Here is a 17,765-nt window from a genome sequence, read left to right as displayed (position 1 = left end):
AGCTCCAGGCTTGCCGGCACCTGGGCACGGGAGGACTTTCCTGGTCTCAGCTGTAAACCAAAGTTGTCATCTATGGGGTTTTGGCACAGGCAGGCACAGAGGAACAGGGACAGCAGCAGGGAGGGAATAGGACAGGTGGGTGCAGACCCAGGGCTGGGAGAGACTCAAGGGACTAGGGTGAGGCAGGGTCTTTCCTTGCCTTTTGTTGTTCTTTGCAGGACTCAAAACGTTATCATAGAATCATGGAATCACCAGGCTGGAAAAGACCCATCGGATCATCAGGTCCAACCATTCCTATAAAATACTAGACCATGCCTCTATTATGGTTTTGAGGTTGCTGCCTTCAAACCCTCTGAGGTCTGAAGGAGCCATAACATCTCCTTATCATGTTATGAAGACCTATAAATCTGTTATCAGCCACTCACTCTAAGCTGAAGGAGTGGCACTGGGCTGAACAAGTATATTATATGGCATATCTTAGCATTAGAGCTGGGTCTAAACTGAGATCCTGGATCAAGATGCTCCCAGCACTTGGGCAGCCCAAGCCAACCTGTGAGGCTTGAGCTCTTTTTACCCTCACAGATCCCTCCCCTTTGTATGTCCTTCCTCCAGTTTCCTTCTAAAGAGACATCCAGTAGTCTTGAAGCAGTAGTAGGGCTGGTCATATTTTGCACAGTGCTGCCAGCCTGTATGAGGCAGACCCGATCCCATCAGCTGAAATCTCCTGAATGCCACGCTCTCCCAACTTCCCAGTCCAGGTAGCGAGGAGGCAATAAGTGGTGTAAGGGAAGGATGTGGCAGTGGTTGCCTCTCTGAGCCTCGTGGTGAGTGGACAATCATGGAAGTGACAAAACTTCTCAAAAGGCAGAAGGATCCAAATGGTGGAGAATCCTGGTGGGCCAGACTTTGTCCCAGTATCAGCTGAGAAGATACGTTAGACCTGGCTGGGGGGGTTAGTGTGCTGGAGGGTGACACCGTGCAAAGACCTGGGACTCGCCAAGGCTGAGAAGCAGTTCTGCCTGGGCGAAACCTGCTGTGATGGTCCTGGGGGAGCTGCCATCTCCATCAAGTTTGATTGGACAGAGGCCTCTCTGGGGAGCTGGCGTGGCTGCAGGAGGGAAGCCCTCCGTTCACACAGCACGGAGAATTTCTTCTTGGCAGGGTCAGGCGTGTGCTGAACCAGCACTTAGAGGTGGCAATGGGGGAACGGCCAGGTGCACTGTCCCCAGCCGGTCACACAGCCTCCCCACAGAGGGAGGCAAAAATCTGGCCCTTCTTTCAAGGATGGAGAGTTTCAGGAAGGCTCCAACCTTAGTTCTGGGACTCAGGGCTGCTCAAGACACGTGATGTCCATAGCTGCAGGAAGACAGCTTTTGGTGGTGGTGGACTAGTCCAATAAACAAGTCTGTGTGTTTGTGGCCAGTGACCTCTGGGTGGCTTCACTCTTCACAGTGACAGAGCCAGTTCAGGCTTTTGTCCCACACGGTCTTCTAAATGAGGCCAACTGGTGTGCAGATTGCTAGATGACCTCCTGTTTTGTGATGGCAGGTTGTGGGATGGAGGTGGGCTGTTTTGCCACGGTTGCAATGGCTCCGGGCAGCAGCTTGTATTGCTCTGGTCCTGAGCCTGCAGGTGGAGATGGCTGTGGAGTTTCTGGAGTCGCTACAGAAAGAGAAGCAAAATTAGAAGAGGGCCTCATGGACCTGACAGTACTGGCATCTGTCCTCAGTTTTGCCAAGTTCAGGTGTAAGCGAGGCAGAGCCTCTCTAGCGAAACCATAGCTCCTAATGGCTGTCTGTTTGCTGCAAGGCTGCTCAGACACACAGGCATCGTTACATGCCCTGGAAGAATCACAGTAATGAACATTGAATGAGGGCAGCTGCTGGCCACTTTTTTGGTCACCTGAGGTCATCTCAGCCCAAATTCCCAAGTGGTGGCCCTGTGCGATGGACCAGATTCTCCTGTGGTTTTGCAGAGGGCAAAGTGAGACGTGTCTGAACCATTTAAGGAAAGGGGAGCCTTTCCACTGGTATCAGTAGGCACCGGATGGGATCATTCATCCCTCAAGGGCTGTGTAATAGTTACAGTCTGTCAGGGAACATCTTATTGAATCAGTTAGTCTAGGCTAATCTAATCTAACCCAGGTCTCTGTTTGTCTTTCCCTGCTTTCTGCATAGGAATTTCTCACACATGCATTATCAGAGATGCTGTCTTGCATGGAAATTTCCTTGTGAGGTAGAAACTACCTCCACAAGCAAGCTGGAAAGCTCTTGGTTTCTCCTGGGAATACTCACAAATCTGCCCATTGTGCATCTGAGGAGGCATTGTGTTGGCCACAATGACGTTTGTTCCCAGGTTCTCTTGGATCAGATGAGGGTGGAGGGGGTGATGAGCATGTGGCGTTTCACTTGATGAGCCTAAAAATGTATGACATTAGTTACCATGGTGGCAGAAGGAGACAGTTCTGTTGGGCAGACTCACTGTTTAAAAACTGTCCAAGGCTTTATACATAATCAACTTGTGCGTATGTGATTGCAGCACACTTTCCCATTTTCCTCCATTAATTCCTTGGACTCACTAACCCCTGCCTGCTGCCTGCATTTCCTCTTACACAGGATCATATTCATCTCCTCCATGTGAGGAATAGTACACTGGCCACTTTCCATTTTGTTTTGTCCCTTTGGATACTCCCACTAGAAAATCTGGGTTGCTCTTTCAACCTGAGCTTTCAGGCTCTTTTGTTGTGATGACTCCCTTCTGACACAGAGGAGGCTTAGTGAAATGGCTGGCTGGTAGGAGTCTGGGGGTTGCACAACAAAGCTTGTGTACATACAGAGGGCTGGGGATGCTAAATGCATCTCTTCAGGTGAGCAGAAATGGAGGTTCCCTTGTTACCACTGCCAATGACAGCGGGAGATGATTTTGTATGAGTCAAGGGGTGACCTGCACACAGTTCTCCACCCTTTTCAGGTAGGAAATAATGGCTATGGAGGTTCTCAAGGGAACAGTGATCAGGGAGTGCTAGGAGGCCTCTCGTAGGACCCTCAAATACTCACCTCCCAACAGCATCTCCTGAAGTAGGTTGTCAATCTTAGCCATGCCGAAGAGCTTGACAAACTGGATCTGCTCTATCATCTGCCAAGTGATGCTCTGCAGCACTGGCAGCAGCAGCAGCAGCTCCCCGAAGCGGCCCCGTGAGTCATATTGCCGGTCGTTGATGTAGTCCTCCAGGCTGACCTGCACCTGGTACCGCAGCCGTTTGATCTTAGAGGGGTCGCTCAGTCCTTTGGCATCTGAAACAACCCACAGGGTAAACTATCCAGACTGCTTCCCTGGGAGCTGCCCTTCCATAACAGCATTAAGTCTGGGCACAGGATGAGTTGAACAGCTTCTGATTCTCTGTCATCTGTGATGGATGCTTTTTTTTCCTTCTTAGGCTGACTTCTCCCCTCCCTCTAAGAACAGTTTGGCTCAGAGAGGAGACCAGGTGTCATTTCCACAACTCAGGGCCAGTGTAAGTTGGCATAACCCTCACCAAGCTGGAGCATACCTGGGTCGAAGAAGATGATGGCTTTCAAGCAGGCATATTCATTGTCATCTATCTGCAGCTCCTGGAAGGGGAGGACCAGCTCATCCAGGATGCGGATGGCCACACGGTTCACCTCCACTAGTTCAGGGCAGTTCCGTGGGATGATGTGGTCATTTCCTTTGGACAAGCAGCACAGAGATCATAGCCTTGTCATTGCTCAAAACTCATCAAGGGTGGCAAGGAGTTCAAAACCCAGGTAACTAATGCTGAGGTAATTTTGTGTGTGGAGAACTTAAGTTCTTCCTTCTGCCCCTTCCCTGGCTTAGCCTGCCAAAAATGCTGATCCGTGTTGCCAGAGCACCCTCTCCTCACTCAGGAGCCACTCAAGCAAGGAGAAGCTGGCCAAGAAGTGAGAGCCTTTTTCTCAGTCCCACCACAGCCTGTTTACACAAACCTGGGGTAACAGTGTGAATGTTCATTGTCCCCTAACTTTCCCACATGTCGTGGCTTTAATATGAATGTCAGCCAGGCCTAGCTGCACCCAAAGGTTCTGGTAGGCTCACTGAAATACAGAAAAGCTCAAGCCACCACCCTGCAAAAACGTTGCTGCAAACACTGAACCACCCTTTCCTTCACCCCGCCAGCAAAGCTTTGCAGATGCAGACAGACCAGGAGCAGAAATGCACTATTTACCTAGCAGCAGGACATCCTTGAACACCATGGACCTCTTGGCAGCTCCCAGTAACAGATGTTCTCCTGCATGTGCTCGCAGCAGTGCTACCTGCAAGGGCAGGGAAAAGTTATTTGGGTGATGCAGAGACAGAGAAAAGGCTGTGGTTTCACATAAGCAAGACAGAAAGCCCAGCATTCCTGTACTGCACGCAGGGATGGGGAGCAAGAGCCCCTCTCCAGTCCTGGTCAGAGAAAGAGGTCAAAAAATGCTTTACTCCTGTGTGTAAACAGCTATAAATCCAACAGAACCAATAGACAGCACCTGAAACGTGCCGTATTCATGGCACATGTCATGAGCAAGACTATGCTAGACTGTCCCAGGACCTCACACAGGCAGTGGGACATACTCACAGTGGGCTGTTTGCAGGCAAGGCAACTCCTACCAAGTGCCGAACCAGGGACCATGCTCCAGCCTGGAAGTGAGGAAAAGTGCGATCCACTGCTGTGGACAGTTGCCATCCACGTGGGCCATATCCATCTCCCACTGAAGTCAAGCTCATGGGGACCCACGTGTGTGCAGCTGGTGGGGTCACACTCTGGCCTTCCCTTCCCTCTGCAGCAATGGCCATTTGGGCCAGGGAAGAAAAAAGGGATGTTTTTCTGCCCTGACGTTAATGATTGAAATGTTTCATTTTACACCCTCCAGTGGCTCTTGAGAATGTTCTGAATCTTTTGCCCTCCTTCAGTTAAAAATTTCAGAGATTTAGGCAGAAACAGAAGTTAACAATTGGACAGCCTGACACAGAGGCTTCTTAATGTCCAGCCAGGAGCCTCTGCTGGAGAAAACAATCATTAAACATTAATGGAGAGGTTCTGAAAAGTGTGTCCCAATGGCAATGGTCCCCTTTTCCAGTGTGTTATACCCCAGCATTGGTCACAGCCAAGTCATGCTACCCTACCAGAAATGCCAGGAGAACGTTACCCATAGAAGAGAGTTCTGGCTAGAAACATTGCTCATGTCTGAGAGGGGGACTTTTTTTGCAGAGAGTGAAAGAGTTATACAAAACAAAGTGGAGGTCCTTGCATAAAGACTACACACATGATGCTGGGGAACCTTTATCTATATGCCCAAATCTAGCCTCTCTCTATCGCTATCCAAACATGGGTGGATGTGTTAGCAGAGCTGCTTGGAATTAGCAGAGCTCCACAAAACTGAGCTTTTCTATCTGACAAAACTTTGAGAAGGACAGAAAATCTGTAAGTCCCTAGGGGAGGCGAAGCACTCACACAGAAATTTCCTGGCTAATGCAAATTCAAGAAACCTCTGTTTGGAACCATCGATTCTGTTTCCATAAAATTGGCTTGTTAAAATAGATTACTTCAACAAGACAAAACCATCTCATTTGATATTTGTTCTTGCAGTGATCAACCACAGGTACATCATTCCATTGTGAAGCAGGATAAATATAAGAGTTTTTTGATAGGAATGATTGGACTCAATGATCCGGTGGGTCTCTTCCAACCTGGTTATTCTGTGATTCTGTGATTCTGAGTTGAAACACAACAAAGTAGAACTTTTAACTTTAAAATGAAATGGCTTTGCCCCACTAAACCCAGTACTTTGACATTTTGATGCAGAGAAATAATGAAGGGTTGGGTATGACTTTTCCTATAAAAATGTTGGCAGAGATGATTCATTCTCAGGCAACATTTTAATGGCAATGTAACAGCATTTCCCAACATTAAATGTTCCCTCTGGACATGTCTTGACTGGCTCTCATGCCCCTTGAGGAGCTGGATTGCGTGCAGTTTTGTTCACTCCTGCTCCCTTGCTTTTCTGTCCTTCCTCCTGCACTCCTATGAATATCTGCTGCCTCTGTTCTCACGCCATCCTTCAAAAGCATAGATGTCTTTAATCACTTAGTTTTAGTGTGCACAGTCTTTCCTCTCAAGCTCTTTGGGACAGGTTGGGAACTACTCATGATTGGGGATGGCTGCTCATAGCAGGAGACCTGTTTCAGTCAAGATGAGCCTGTGAAGCATGCTGAGAGCAGCCGTTTCCCTTTGGGAATGCAGGGTTCAGAGAGAGTCATTTTTTAGGCTCTGTTTTCTTCTTTGAGAAATTTTGCAGTTCCACAATTGTAAAATGAGCTCAGGTAGGAATGTCTGTAGTGTGCAGAGTTATGAATCAGGTTTTCTGCCTTTGTTCCCAACAGCACAAGGATGCAATAGGTTATGCAGAGCTGCCCCAGGCTCTGCTGTGCTGCAGCCTGTTTGCTGTGTAAATGTCATTTGCCTTTGGAGTCCATTTTAGTTCTCATCATTTGGGATGTATTTGCCCTAGTAGTTTAACAGATTTCTTACCATTCTAAATAAATTAGCAATGCACACAATCAAAAAAGGGAAATATGCTCCTGTGTTAAGAGCACTGAATTTCCCACAGCTCTGCGCTCCTGGGTGTCTACTGAAAAGCTCAGATTTTGGATTTAGGCAGAGGTTCATCAGCTGATTACTTTCACTTTCTGCATATCTTTTTTCTTCATGATACAAAAATTAGCTGTAGGTCAATAAGGCTGGAGACTGATCCTAGCTGAAGAGAACACATGCTGGTTTTGTGACTCTACGCTGGTCAGATTGGAAATACCCTCCTGCCTGTGGCTGGATCTGTGCTGGCCACTGTGCTAACCCTTCCCTCTGAAGCCTCCGAGATTTAAACTTACACAGGGGACGTCTCCTTGTATCTCTTTGAGGCTGCCTGAGATCTTGCAGTGTAGTTTTATAGAGGATTTCAAACCTGGTTATGGAACCAGCAAATGCCATTTTAGTAAGTTGTGTTAAATAAAAATATATTTCTGGGGCATTTAACTCTGAAGAGAGATTTTCTTATTGCTTTGGGAGCAAACTAGTGTTTAGTTTCATTAATTCCACACCAGGAGAATGGATACAAAAGTATTCCTGGGCAAGAAACAGAAAGAAAGATAGACAGGCAGATTTGGTTTTAAGTCTTAAGCAGACCTTAGGCTAGAAATCTGTTGCACTAAGTCTGATTACCCTAAGTATTTGTACAGCACTTCAGGTTTCAAAGTGCTGAACAAACTACAATTAATAAATAATTGACTGATAGACTCATGCAATATGCACACCTGATTATGTATCTAATTTGAGCTCAGTTATCACGCCTGTGCTCATCGACTGATTAGCTGCACATGCAAATGGCCTGTGCTGGCATTGTATGGATGCCGTTCCCAATCAGCTGCAGCAGGCAGGATAGCAGAGCGAACAATGCATGTTTTCTTTGAAGGTCTCAGCTGCCTGGCTCTCCCTCGGCTCCTCATCACCTTCGCCAGGGCAGAGCAAGGTGGGGTGGGTGGGAGGACTTGCCTGGTCATCCAGGGGCAGCTCACAGAAGGCAGGGATGTACTTGGCCCACTCCACCAGAACCAGCAGCTGCTGCTTCATGGACTCACACACGTCGGAGATGTTGGCGATCTTCTTCCCTCGGATATCTGCATTGATCACAGGAACTGAGGATGATATCTGGAAGAAAAAAAGCCTTCATCTTTCAGTGTCACAGACAAAACACAGACAGGAAAATCCACAGGCTACAGGTTGTGCTGATGCAGATTCCATCATCCATGATTACTTTTTACTGTTGCATACCCAGCCCCAGAATACGTGGTCCAAAACAACTCATTTAAATTGAGATCAACTTGGGCATCTGTAAACACGAAATGCTTCAGAGCTGAGGTTGTGGATCATCTTGGTAGACTGTGATGCCTTGAATGGACTGGAGAGCCCAGAAGAAATGCTTCTAAACCTAAGATCTTCCTCCCACTGAACAAACGTGCTCAGCCAAGATCCAGGAGGGGACAGAGAGTCTTGTGTAGCAGTCAGACCCACCAGCAGCAAGGACATGTGCACTCAGTGCTGCTGCACAAGCTGCTTGGACCCACCAAGGGGCAGAGAACTGCTCCTCCTTCCACCCTGCTCCAGAGCCAGAGCTCCAGGCTCCTGTACAAGTCAGCAGAAGCACAAGAAGTCCCTGCTGAAGGTAGCTTTCCAGGTCTGATATTGCTGTCTGTGAGAACCAGGTCATTAATATTTGATATTATTCACCTTGAAATGCTAAAAATGGACTTCAGACACGACAATCTCCCACCTTCCCACAGCTTTTAGGCCCTTTTGTCAAAACTGTGCGTGTGCAGACGTGCCTGCAGCACAGGCCCTGGGTTTTGCATGGTGAGACATTTGTGACTGCAAAGGCAAATTGGGCCACTTTATTTGCAAAGGACGAGCCTGACAACTCTGTAAGTATCGTCACCCAGAGCTGGAAAGGACATCTGCCCCAAACTATGCACCCAATCTCCTGCCCAGTTCTCATGCATAGCTGCTCTTCTAAAAATTTGCCCTTAGTCACTACTTTATCCTCATGCTCCCGTAAGCAATTAACCCTGTCACTGCCCTCCGCCTGCCCTCTCTGCTCTTCTACATCAGCTCTTCCTCTCCTGTTCCTGCCAGTACTTTCAGCTTGGACCTTGCCAATCTCCCCAAGGAAATGGAGTTCAAATGCCACCTGCTTTTTTGCTTTTTTTTTTTTTTTTTTTCAGATTGCGTTACCTGGAAGCTTTCCAGCTCTTGAGCTATTATTGAATAAATAAGATTGTAAAAATCTCACCATGTATTACCTTAATCAGAGAGCCCGGAAGGCTTAGCAAATAAATAAAGACCTCTGAGTGAGTGACCCGAGATCTTGGAGAAAGCAGCTCCTCAGCACTATCTCATTCTAATTAGCTAGGCACATAAAAGTTACCAATTACTGTGTTGGAGCCTGCCTTGTTTAATGAGTCTCTCTGTGCTCTGTGGGAGAGCAGGAGCTCCCCTGACTTTGTTGATGGCTGTAGTTTTTATCAGCAGACCCTGCTTAAGACTTACATGTGATGCCACTGCAGTCGCGGAAATGTCCTTCACTTGTAGATCTGGTGATTTGGAGACCCCATTATTTCACAATTCTGGGAGCAGATTATTTTTATAGCGTATATAAATACATTAGGGCCCGCGTAGGACAAGGTGAGATGTGGGATGAGATTGGATACGCTTCTGGTGTACAAGCTTGGCCCATAGACCTTCTGGCATATCTCCTCTTGGGGCGAGTGGACCTTACAGCCTAAGCCCTAGCATGGAGCCCAGAGCATGGCGTGTCCTGTGCTGCACTGTCAGGGTACTGTGGCCTTGAAGCAAGAATGTAGACTGTCAACTTGAATCCCTCTTCATTTTCCCTGGGAACGAGGAGTGCTGCTTTCCCTGGCTCCCACGAAGAGTGGCAGCTCTCGCCCCATCCTCATCACTTGTTCCCACAGACAAACCCACAGCCTGTGTGCTCCCATCCCATCCTGTGTCTTCCCAGACCGTGCTGATCTGATGTACACAATTTGCAATGTCTAGATTCTTAAATTGGAGTCATCCTTTCAGGCAAACTCTCTAGGCAATAAATCTTGGCGGTGTACTTGTGGAAATGGGAAATTTCAAGCAAACACTGGAAAGAATATCTGCATGAAACAAGCTTGAAACCAATTCCTTGTAAAACAGTGCAAGTAGCCAGACTCCAAACTTCTTAGTAGCCCATGGGGAAGGGAGGCTGCTCATGCGAGGCCAGACCCTCGGCTTGCTTAGGCAGCCACAGGTCCTTGGATATCAATGATTCTACCCTATTTTCTCCAGCAGGCTCTCCAGCCTTCATGTGTCCCATCAAAGCAGAACAGATTGTTACAACTGAGTTCTGGCCCAAGGGGTGTTAAAGGGATGGTTTCAGGTAACAAATGCCTTTGAAAAACCGGTGTTGAGTTGGCAGATAGGTTACTTAGAAAAGAGGCAGTAATTTAAAGACTCGGTTATTAAGTCCTGAACTGGCTCTACTAGCCAGACAGTGTCTGGTGCTTTTGTGTTTGCCAAAGTAGAAAGAAATGGTACCTGTTGTGCCAGGACTTCTGCGTGCAGTAAGACATTGATGGAGGGCAAGCTGCTGTCTTCATAACTTGATCTCCGGGTGCTGATTCGATCCCGTTCATTTTGTACAGCTGCAAAAGAATATTTTGACTGAGCTGCAAGTCATTTATGGCAACGCACACTGAAAATTAGCACACACTTTTGGTGTTCTCCTTCCTTAGCTGCAGTTTCCCAGTTTCCCTGCCTGGTGGGTGGAGGTGCAGCTGTGCGTGGTTTGTGATGGGATACCTGTAAGAGCTGACTACATCTGGTGGTTCTGTTCTCACATTCGCTTTATTAAGCTTTTCGGGGATAGGGTCATTTCAGAACCCAGACACCTGGTTCAAAACCTGTAGAGTTCAATGGGAAAGTTTCCCTTAAAAGTTTTTGATTTCAAGATATGGGGCCTGAAACAGTGGCTGTACTTATGCATGCAGGCCAAAGCTTAAGTATGAAATGGAGGAGTTGAGTATCTACATGGCTTCTTTGCCTGTCCACATCACCTCTGTGAGCTCCATTTGGGAAATTCTTGCATTGTGTAGGTGCAGTTGGAAAACTTCCATCTAAGCTACAATAAGGAAGGAAGTGCAGAACAGGTCCTACTTATCTATCCAGAACAACAGAACTCTCTCATACCTTATTGTAAAGAGAGTTCCAGGACAGGATTGACCCCAACATACCTTGTTTTTTAGTCTAGTCTTGAGGAGGACCTGAGCCTAGAGTCTAGAGGTAGCAGCAGCTAGAACAGAAGCAGTAATGCTGAGGGAGAGGATTTGCCTCTCTATCTACCACAAGGCTGTGGGCTGGCCGTAACCCACCATGGCCATGCCAGTCAAAGCCATCTGCTCAAATAAAGTATTGATCGATAGCACGAGAAACAGAACAGTCCCTGCCTTAGGCTGGTGGCTTTCTGGATTGATACGTTCTCGATGTATAAATCTGCTTGATAAAAAGCAATAATGAGGCTGGGCCAGAAGAAAAGCCCTGCAGTCAGCGGCTGTAAATAGGAGCTCTCAAGGTTATGCAGCTTGTTATCAGTAGCAGGCCCCCGAGTTCAGTCACGCCATGATGTTTTCCAAATGTTTGCTCAGTATTAGCTGGTCATGCACCTAATGTAACTTCTATTGAATATTAACAGACAACGGCAAAGCTCTGGGCATGGGATGAGCAGGCGCTGTAGGGAGAGGAGGATTCCTATGTTCTTCAGGAAAAGTCAAGCCAAATTCCTTGCAAAACCTCCTATCCTTTAACAAGGAAGAAATATTCTCACTCAGAGGTGTTCCCAGGGGTAGGTGATCCTGGGGGAGTTACCCAGATACCTCTGGTACTTCCCTGTTGCCTTCAAAGACCCCTTTTCTCCCAAGTTTCTCTCTGAGGAGGTGTGAACTGGAGGTAGCACAAGGTTTAACTTCTCTGCATGGAAGAACAAGGCCAAATGACAACCAAAGGTTGTCCCTTTGTAGACATCAATGGGGTGAGCTCTGCGAGGTGCCAGGCAGCTCCTCTGGGCCACCTCTGGCAGTTTGTCCCTCGTTCAACAGAGCCACCAGCAGGACCACAGCAGCCTCTCATTTCTTTGCCACTGTGAGTGCTGCTGAGAACCAAGCAGGGTTAAATAAAGGTGAATCCTGTCCTGTCGTGTCTGAGTCATGGGGACCCGGAAGGGCTGCAGAGACAGAGAGGCAGGGAAGTGGTTGGGTGAGCCTGGACCATACAGGGGATGGATATCTTCACTAGTTTTGAATGGAGTTAAATAGCCAAAATGCTCCATCTTGCTCCGAGTCCTTTTTGCTGAGGCTGGTGTATCAGATAAAACTAAGCTCTCTGCTGAAGGTCAGCAAGAATCTATAGGAACTTTAGGAAAAAATGAAGCAAAATGACAGTTGGACCCATCCAGCCATGACTTTAATGGTGACTGTGGGGAACAGCACTTACAGCTATTTTCCTAAAGTGTTTCCAAAATTCCAAACCTTCTCTGAAGTTTCTGCTTCTCACTGATGTTGAAAAGCATTCCCAAATCACTCAGTTGCCCAGGCTGTGTGGGAGCACAGGTGATGTGTGTGTCAGTGTGAGTGAGAGGGAACTGAAGAGCCCCAGGTGCAATTTGTGTGAACAAGTGCAGCAGCATGATTGCTGCTGGTGGGATTGCAGGGAAGCCATCCTGTCACCCACCTTCCTTCTTCATTCCTGCTCGGAAGCACTTCTTAAGCCTGCAGTATCGGCACTGGTTTCTCTTGTCTTTGTCTACCACACATTGCCTGTTAAACCTGGGAAGAAAGAGATGTGTGAGGATCAGCAAGACTGAGCCTGAGAAGATGAAGCACCAAGCTCTAAGATATGCTCAGAGCACGCTCCCAGGGGCTCACCTTGAGAAAGGAGCCCCAGCCTGTGCCAGTTAGATGCTTCCTTTAACCTGAGGTTTCTTCTTTGCACTGAACAGCTCAGCCCCCTGCTCTACCTCTGGGTGTTATATAAGGATGGGCTAGAGCTGAAAGTCGCATGCAGCTCAGGCTGCTGGTCTAACACACTAACCACTAGGCTCACGATGCTCATGATGGACTAAGAATCCCCAGTGAATTTAAAAGTGTGAGCCAGGTGGGTTTGACCCAACTTGTAACCTCTATTGTAAGTTAGATCTCTGCTAGAACAGAGGGAGAATGCATTTATTCTGAATAGAGTAGAAGGTTGTTCTGGAGCTAGTAAAACTAAGAAGTGGGTTTAACTCCCTGCATCTCTCCAGGGCAGTGTCTGGGATCCAGACAAATTGCTTCTGACCTTTAAGGAGCATCAGTGTTGGGCAAACAGCTCTGCAGCCACTTGCACTTCAGAGAGGACTTCGGAAGCAACCAGCTCCTTCCATCCATACTTGTATCAACAAAACCATCGCACAGGGCAGGGCAGACACTGATGTTCCATGTGTGTGACTTTTGCATGCAGCACAAGCAGAGCAGCTATTTGCAGCATGAATTCCACTTGCAAATTTGCTCTGATTTACTAGTAAAGTAAAGGCAAAGGTTTACAGAGCTGGGAAAGGGCTCTCAGCCATGCCCTGCTCCATAGCTTTTGAAGAGGCTTGTTTCTACTGTACTTTTTAAAGCCCCAAGCTATGATTTCCCCAAATGAAAGTCTGAAAGCACCTTTTTAAGTATTTCTGTAGCTCTTTATATAAAAGCCCCTGTCTCCAAAGAACTGGGCACCTTGGCTTTTCCCACTGGAGCTGTGGGGCTCCCTGGGCAGCCAGCCTCAACAGCCCTGGAATGCAAGCTATAATGTGCTTCATGTGCACTTATAAACTCAGGGCTTCTTTTTGTCACTCAGATTTTAGAGTCATGTTGCTGTTCCCACTCTCCAAGTGGCTGTCGGGCCATCAGGAGTAACTCACTCAAAAAGCCCGAGTGATTTAGACCAGCTGAGCTGAGAATTCCTCAATTTCCCCTGCAATTCTCTGTCTCAGTTGCTCGAAACAGGGAGATCTCAGCCCCTGATGGCACGGCAGAGCTGTGAGCTGCCACCAACAACACAAGGCACCGTGCATAAGTTGCAGGAGCAACATGCTTGTCTCATACACGTAGATGTGCACGCTACACTGCCCAGCTTCTGTCCTTAGATATTCTTTTTTTCATGTAACAACCAGTGACAGCATTTTAGGCAGAGAGAAGACATACTTCTCATGATGGAAGAGAGTTGGAAGGGTATTGAAGTGACCCCAGGGAGCGAGCAGGGTTCGTGCTGCTCTCAGGGCACAGAGTAGGAAGGTGCTCAGCCCCTCTAATAATGTTTCTCCCCCTGGCACCACCTCGCTTGCTGGTCACATCCACAGTTGCCCATAGGCATCCGCAAAGAACACGTGCATGGCCCCTAAAGAACAGGGTAGGATCTCCCAGGGTCTTTCAGCAGTGATCAGTGGAGGGAAATCCCAGAGCGAGGGCCGTCTCCATCCCTTTCCAGCTGGAGAGTGAGGTCAAGGAAGGTGATGGAGTATGCAGGGAGGATGAAGAGTATGAAGGACAATGCTGCTGCATACTGAGGGGCTTTGCTGTTCAGACCCTGGGGACTGGTTTGCCTCACAGATATGACTCTGTCCGTACCTGCAGGAGTACATGTGATTCTTCCGCACGCTCCTCCTGAAGAAGCCTTTGCAGCCATCACAGCTGGAAGCCCCGTAATGCTTGCCCGTGGCACGGTCCCCGCAGATGGCACAGAGCGCGCTCACCCCGATGCTGTTGGAAGTGTTGAGGTTGGCTGCTTCAGATGGAGACGTGTCTGCTTGGGGAAGGACAGAGGCAGAAGACAACAGTGAGACAGACAGACATTTCCTAACTTGGTTTCCAGTGAGAAATTTGATTTTTGGAGGAACCAGGCAGCTGAAGTGGCAGGGGCCCGCAGAGAGGTGTGTAAGAAGTGGTAGGTGCTTAAGTCATTGCATTTTGAGTGCTGAAAAGCCCCCCAGAGTGTGAAAGCTCTTCCTAAAAGCCTCGCTCCACCAATGTTTTCAGACTAAGCAGAACCCCCTTTTCAGGAGTCACAGAGCAGAGCCAAAATTCCTCGGGGATTTGCAGATGCTTTGGGCTGCAGTAGTGTGGCCAGAGGAAAAGCTGGCCCAGAGTTAAAGCTGAGGTATTACAGCTCAGGGTGAGCAGCTGATTTATCAGAGAGGTGTTTGTGTTATAGCACCAAAAGAGCCCAAGGCAGCCCTGAGCAAATGAGGTGACCAGCTCCCTTTGCTGGAGAGACTTTCTGCGAGGCGTGGAGCTCCGACCTGCATGGGGATTCTTCAGGGAAAAAAGACTTGAAGGGCACAACAAATTCAAATGACTCCAGTGGAAAACTCATGTGGGCAGACTCTGACTGTGCAAGGAAGGACTGACCAAGCTAACCCAGAAAAAAATGGTGATGCTGTAGCATGAAGGAGGCTGTGTGCTGTCTGTCTTCCAGAGCCTGCTAACACCAAGGCTGAGACCAATGTCCTTACAGACCAAAGAGGGCTGGCATTTGCAGGGCTGTTTTGGGAGGACAGGGAATTACAGCAGCTTCTGTAGGAAAGGACATCTGAAAGGTTCAAAACCATACAAGCCCTACACTAAAACCCCTCCAGCAAAGCCAAACAAACCTCAAGGCTGAAGGGATCAGCCCTTAATTCAGTTGATCTAATTGTCTCCTCCCATGCACATTCCCCTGCCTCAGTGGAAAACCCAGTTGCAAGTGATACCCAGGATCTACTATGCTATAGAAACCTGCTGAGGTTTTAATACCCAAGTCTATTAGTCCCTGGTCTCTGGTTTTGGCAGGGACACAATTACCTCTCACCCTGGGAGGGCCACAGCTGCTCCCACTTAGCACCCAGCAGAAAGGGTGCTATAAAAAGCTCTCAACTTGTTTTGGTGGCTGGAGCATGGGTTCTGGAGGGGGCTAAGGTAATGCTGCCTGGGACAGGGCTACAATTTTAGCATTTATTTTGTAGAGATAGGGATGTTGTGGTAGGTGCTGCACAGCTTCCTCAAGCCATGCCTTGACACAAGTAATCTGGAGTAGATTCTGTGTTCCTTGGCAGTAAATTGACATTGGGAAATCTCAAGCCACCCCCTTCCCTGGCTCTGGTAGCAGCTTTCATTTCCCTGCCTGCTTTTGGTCTTTCTAATCCCTTGTGTCCCTCCTACATTTGTTACCCAAGCCAGTTTTCTGCCTCTCCGTGTCCTTGCCTGGCACACCCTGTTGTGTACTCGCACTTCTGTGTGTGCGGCGCTGCCTGTGCAATGCACTTCTCCACTCCCAAAGCCCTGAACCCCTCCCCAGTCAGCTCTGGCTGTCTCTCATCCCTGCAAGCAGCTTGCATCCAAAAACCTCCTTCCTCCAAAGACATCCCCAGGGTTTAGCTGGATGGAGGTCGTTCCAGAAGAAAGTTAGATTTCCAGTTTCAGCTAAACCCAGGGCTCGCACCAGAGAAGAAGGAAGAGCCAATGTGCCTATAATCGCGTTAAGTGGGTATCTGTGGCAGCCTAGATAAATCCCTTTCCAGCAGTATATCATGCTGTAATCAGATGAACATAGAACAGGAAAAACTGGCACCAGTATCAAAGAAATTACAACATCTTAGCCTAACAGTCAACCAACAATGAAATTACTGCCTAATGGGTAATTTTCCAATTAAGTGTATTTTATAGTGCCAGAAATGTAGGCTTCTGGCTGCTGCAATGAAATGGGTTTAACGGGGCTATTTCGTAGTTAAGGTAAATGAAGGAAAGAAGAAATCCTACTTGAAAAGCGAGCTCTCAGAGTAGAGACTTGTGTTAGGAGGCCAGGAGCTCCTCGAGCCTATCTGAACATGGGATGTGTTCAGTCTGTGACGATGGCAAACTTACTCACTGCTGAGCAGCCAGCACTGGGCTAGGGCAGTGGCCAAGCTCTCCTACAGCTCTCAGCCAGAAAAAGAGGTGGAGGTTTTGCAGGTAGAGGTGTGAGCGGTTGCTGGAATGCCAAAGCAGCCCTGGAGGTGAGACCTGCCCCGTGTCTGGAGCTGGGCAGTGGAGGAGGAGAGGTGTTGGTGCCACCTGATCCACCTGACTCATCCATCTCCAGGGCGTATTTCGTGTGGCACCTGATCTCAGCATATAAAATTATTGTTCCCTTTGCCCCATGGAGCCCTCAGTCACGGGGAAGCAATCACCCGTGTGCAGGAGCTTCTGTGCTGGGTGGGAGAGGGGTACAGAGAGGGAACAAGACCTGGGCTTGTCCTGGAAGGTCCAGATGGGCATCAGCAGTGGGCTCTGAGATCACTGTGTGGGTAGGGCCAGCCTGGGGAGCTGAGAGGCGGCTGAGACCCAAATTGCCAGGGAGTTATTGTACAGCAGAGCCACTTCAGCACTGTGGAGTCACATCCGTGATGGATGGAGAGCCCTAATCCGTGAAAGACCCACATAGGCTGTGAGGGGAGAGCTCAAGCCACCAGTACAACCGTCCCCAGACAGGGGTGTCCCTGCAGCCTTGGTGACAGAGCAGGCAAGAGGAAAAGGTTTGGGGGGGGTGTCATTTCTGCAGCGTGCTTCATTTAGTTATTAACCCCATATTTAGAGAGGCTTTAGGGGGGACTTGGAGAGGAATCTCCTGTTATCTCTGAGCATTTAATCACCAGGACTCCTTGGTCTCCAAATGGGTGGACCGCCATTGCAAATTCTGGTGGGTTAAGTGTGATCTTATCCTCCTGAAAGGACGAGAATGCTTGTCTAACCCCACCAGGTCCCCTGGCCCCTCTCCCAGAGAGCTGAGCCTCCCAGGAAAGGGATTCCCACCCTGTACCAAAGCCTTTCACAGGGAAGGGCCACAGCCTGAGGGCAGCTGCAGGGTCAGTGCTTGAATAGCTTTTCACAGTGATTTCCACCCTTGCCAGGCACTAAATGGCATTCTGCTCCTGGAAATCCTACGTCCAGCTAGCTGCTGCTGGGATGGGGCTGGCTCTTCCCTTTGGAGCCACAGGCTCGGTTGTCTGCCTGGTGAGCTGTCAGCAGTGCTTCATTCAGAAGCTTTTGGCTGTTTTTTTTTTTCTCTTGGTTGGGGGTTGGGGTCTGGGGTGGGTGCTCAGCCCCAG

General features: G+C 48.5%; 1 protein-coding gene across 3 annotated transcripts in view; it reads right to left on the bottom strand.

The window, feature by feature from the left end:
* Positions 1 to 1,034: 1,034 nt before the first annotated feature.
* HNF4A (hepatocyte nuclear factor 4 alpha) overlaps positions 1,035 to 17,765 on the bottom strand; it is a 34,636-nt gene continuing 17,905 nt past the window's right edge. For 2 of the 3 annotated variants that reach the window (XM_069872067.1, XM_069872065.1), the window contains exons 2-10: positions 14,272 to 14,446; positions 12,356 to 12,450; positions 10,169 to 10,275; positions 7,579 to 7,738; positions 4,223 to 4,306; positions 3,551 to 3,706; positions 3,057 to 3,293; positions 2,295 to 2,417; positions 1,035 to 1,662 (exon numbers count right to left, since the gene is read on the bottom strand). In XM_069872067.1, coding sequence (XP_069728168.1) covers positions 1,520 to 1,662; positions 2,295 to 2,417; positions 3,057 to 3,293; positions 3,551 to 3,706; positions 4,223 to 4,306; positions 7,579 to 7,738; positions 10,169 to 10,275; positions 12,356 to 12,450; positions 14,272 to 14,446 — 1,280 coding nt within the window. In that variant the 3' untranslated portion in view covers positions 1,035 to 1,519. Of the gene's footprint in view, positions 1,663 to 2,294; positions 2,418 to 3,056; positions 3,294 to 3,550; positions 3,707 to 4,222; positions 4,307 to 7,578; positions 7,739 to 10,168; positions 10,276 to 12,355; positions 12,451 to 14,271; positions 14,450 to 17,765 lie in introns of all 3 variants that reach the window. The other variant, XM_069872064.1, reaches the window with a different exon arrangement.

This window comes from Phaenicophaeus curvirostris, chromosome 18, assembly GCF_032191515.1.
Source record: "Phaenicophaeus curvirostris isolate KB17595 chromosome 18, BPBGC_Pcur_1.0, whole genome shotgun sequence".
Classification (NCBI taxonomy): domain Eukaryota; kingdom Metazoa; phylum Chordata; class Aves; order Cuculiformes; family Cuculidae; genus Phaenicophaeus; species Phaenicophaeus curvirostris.
This window is presented reverse-complemented; position numbering and strand designations above follow the sequence as displayed.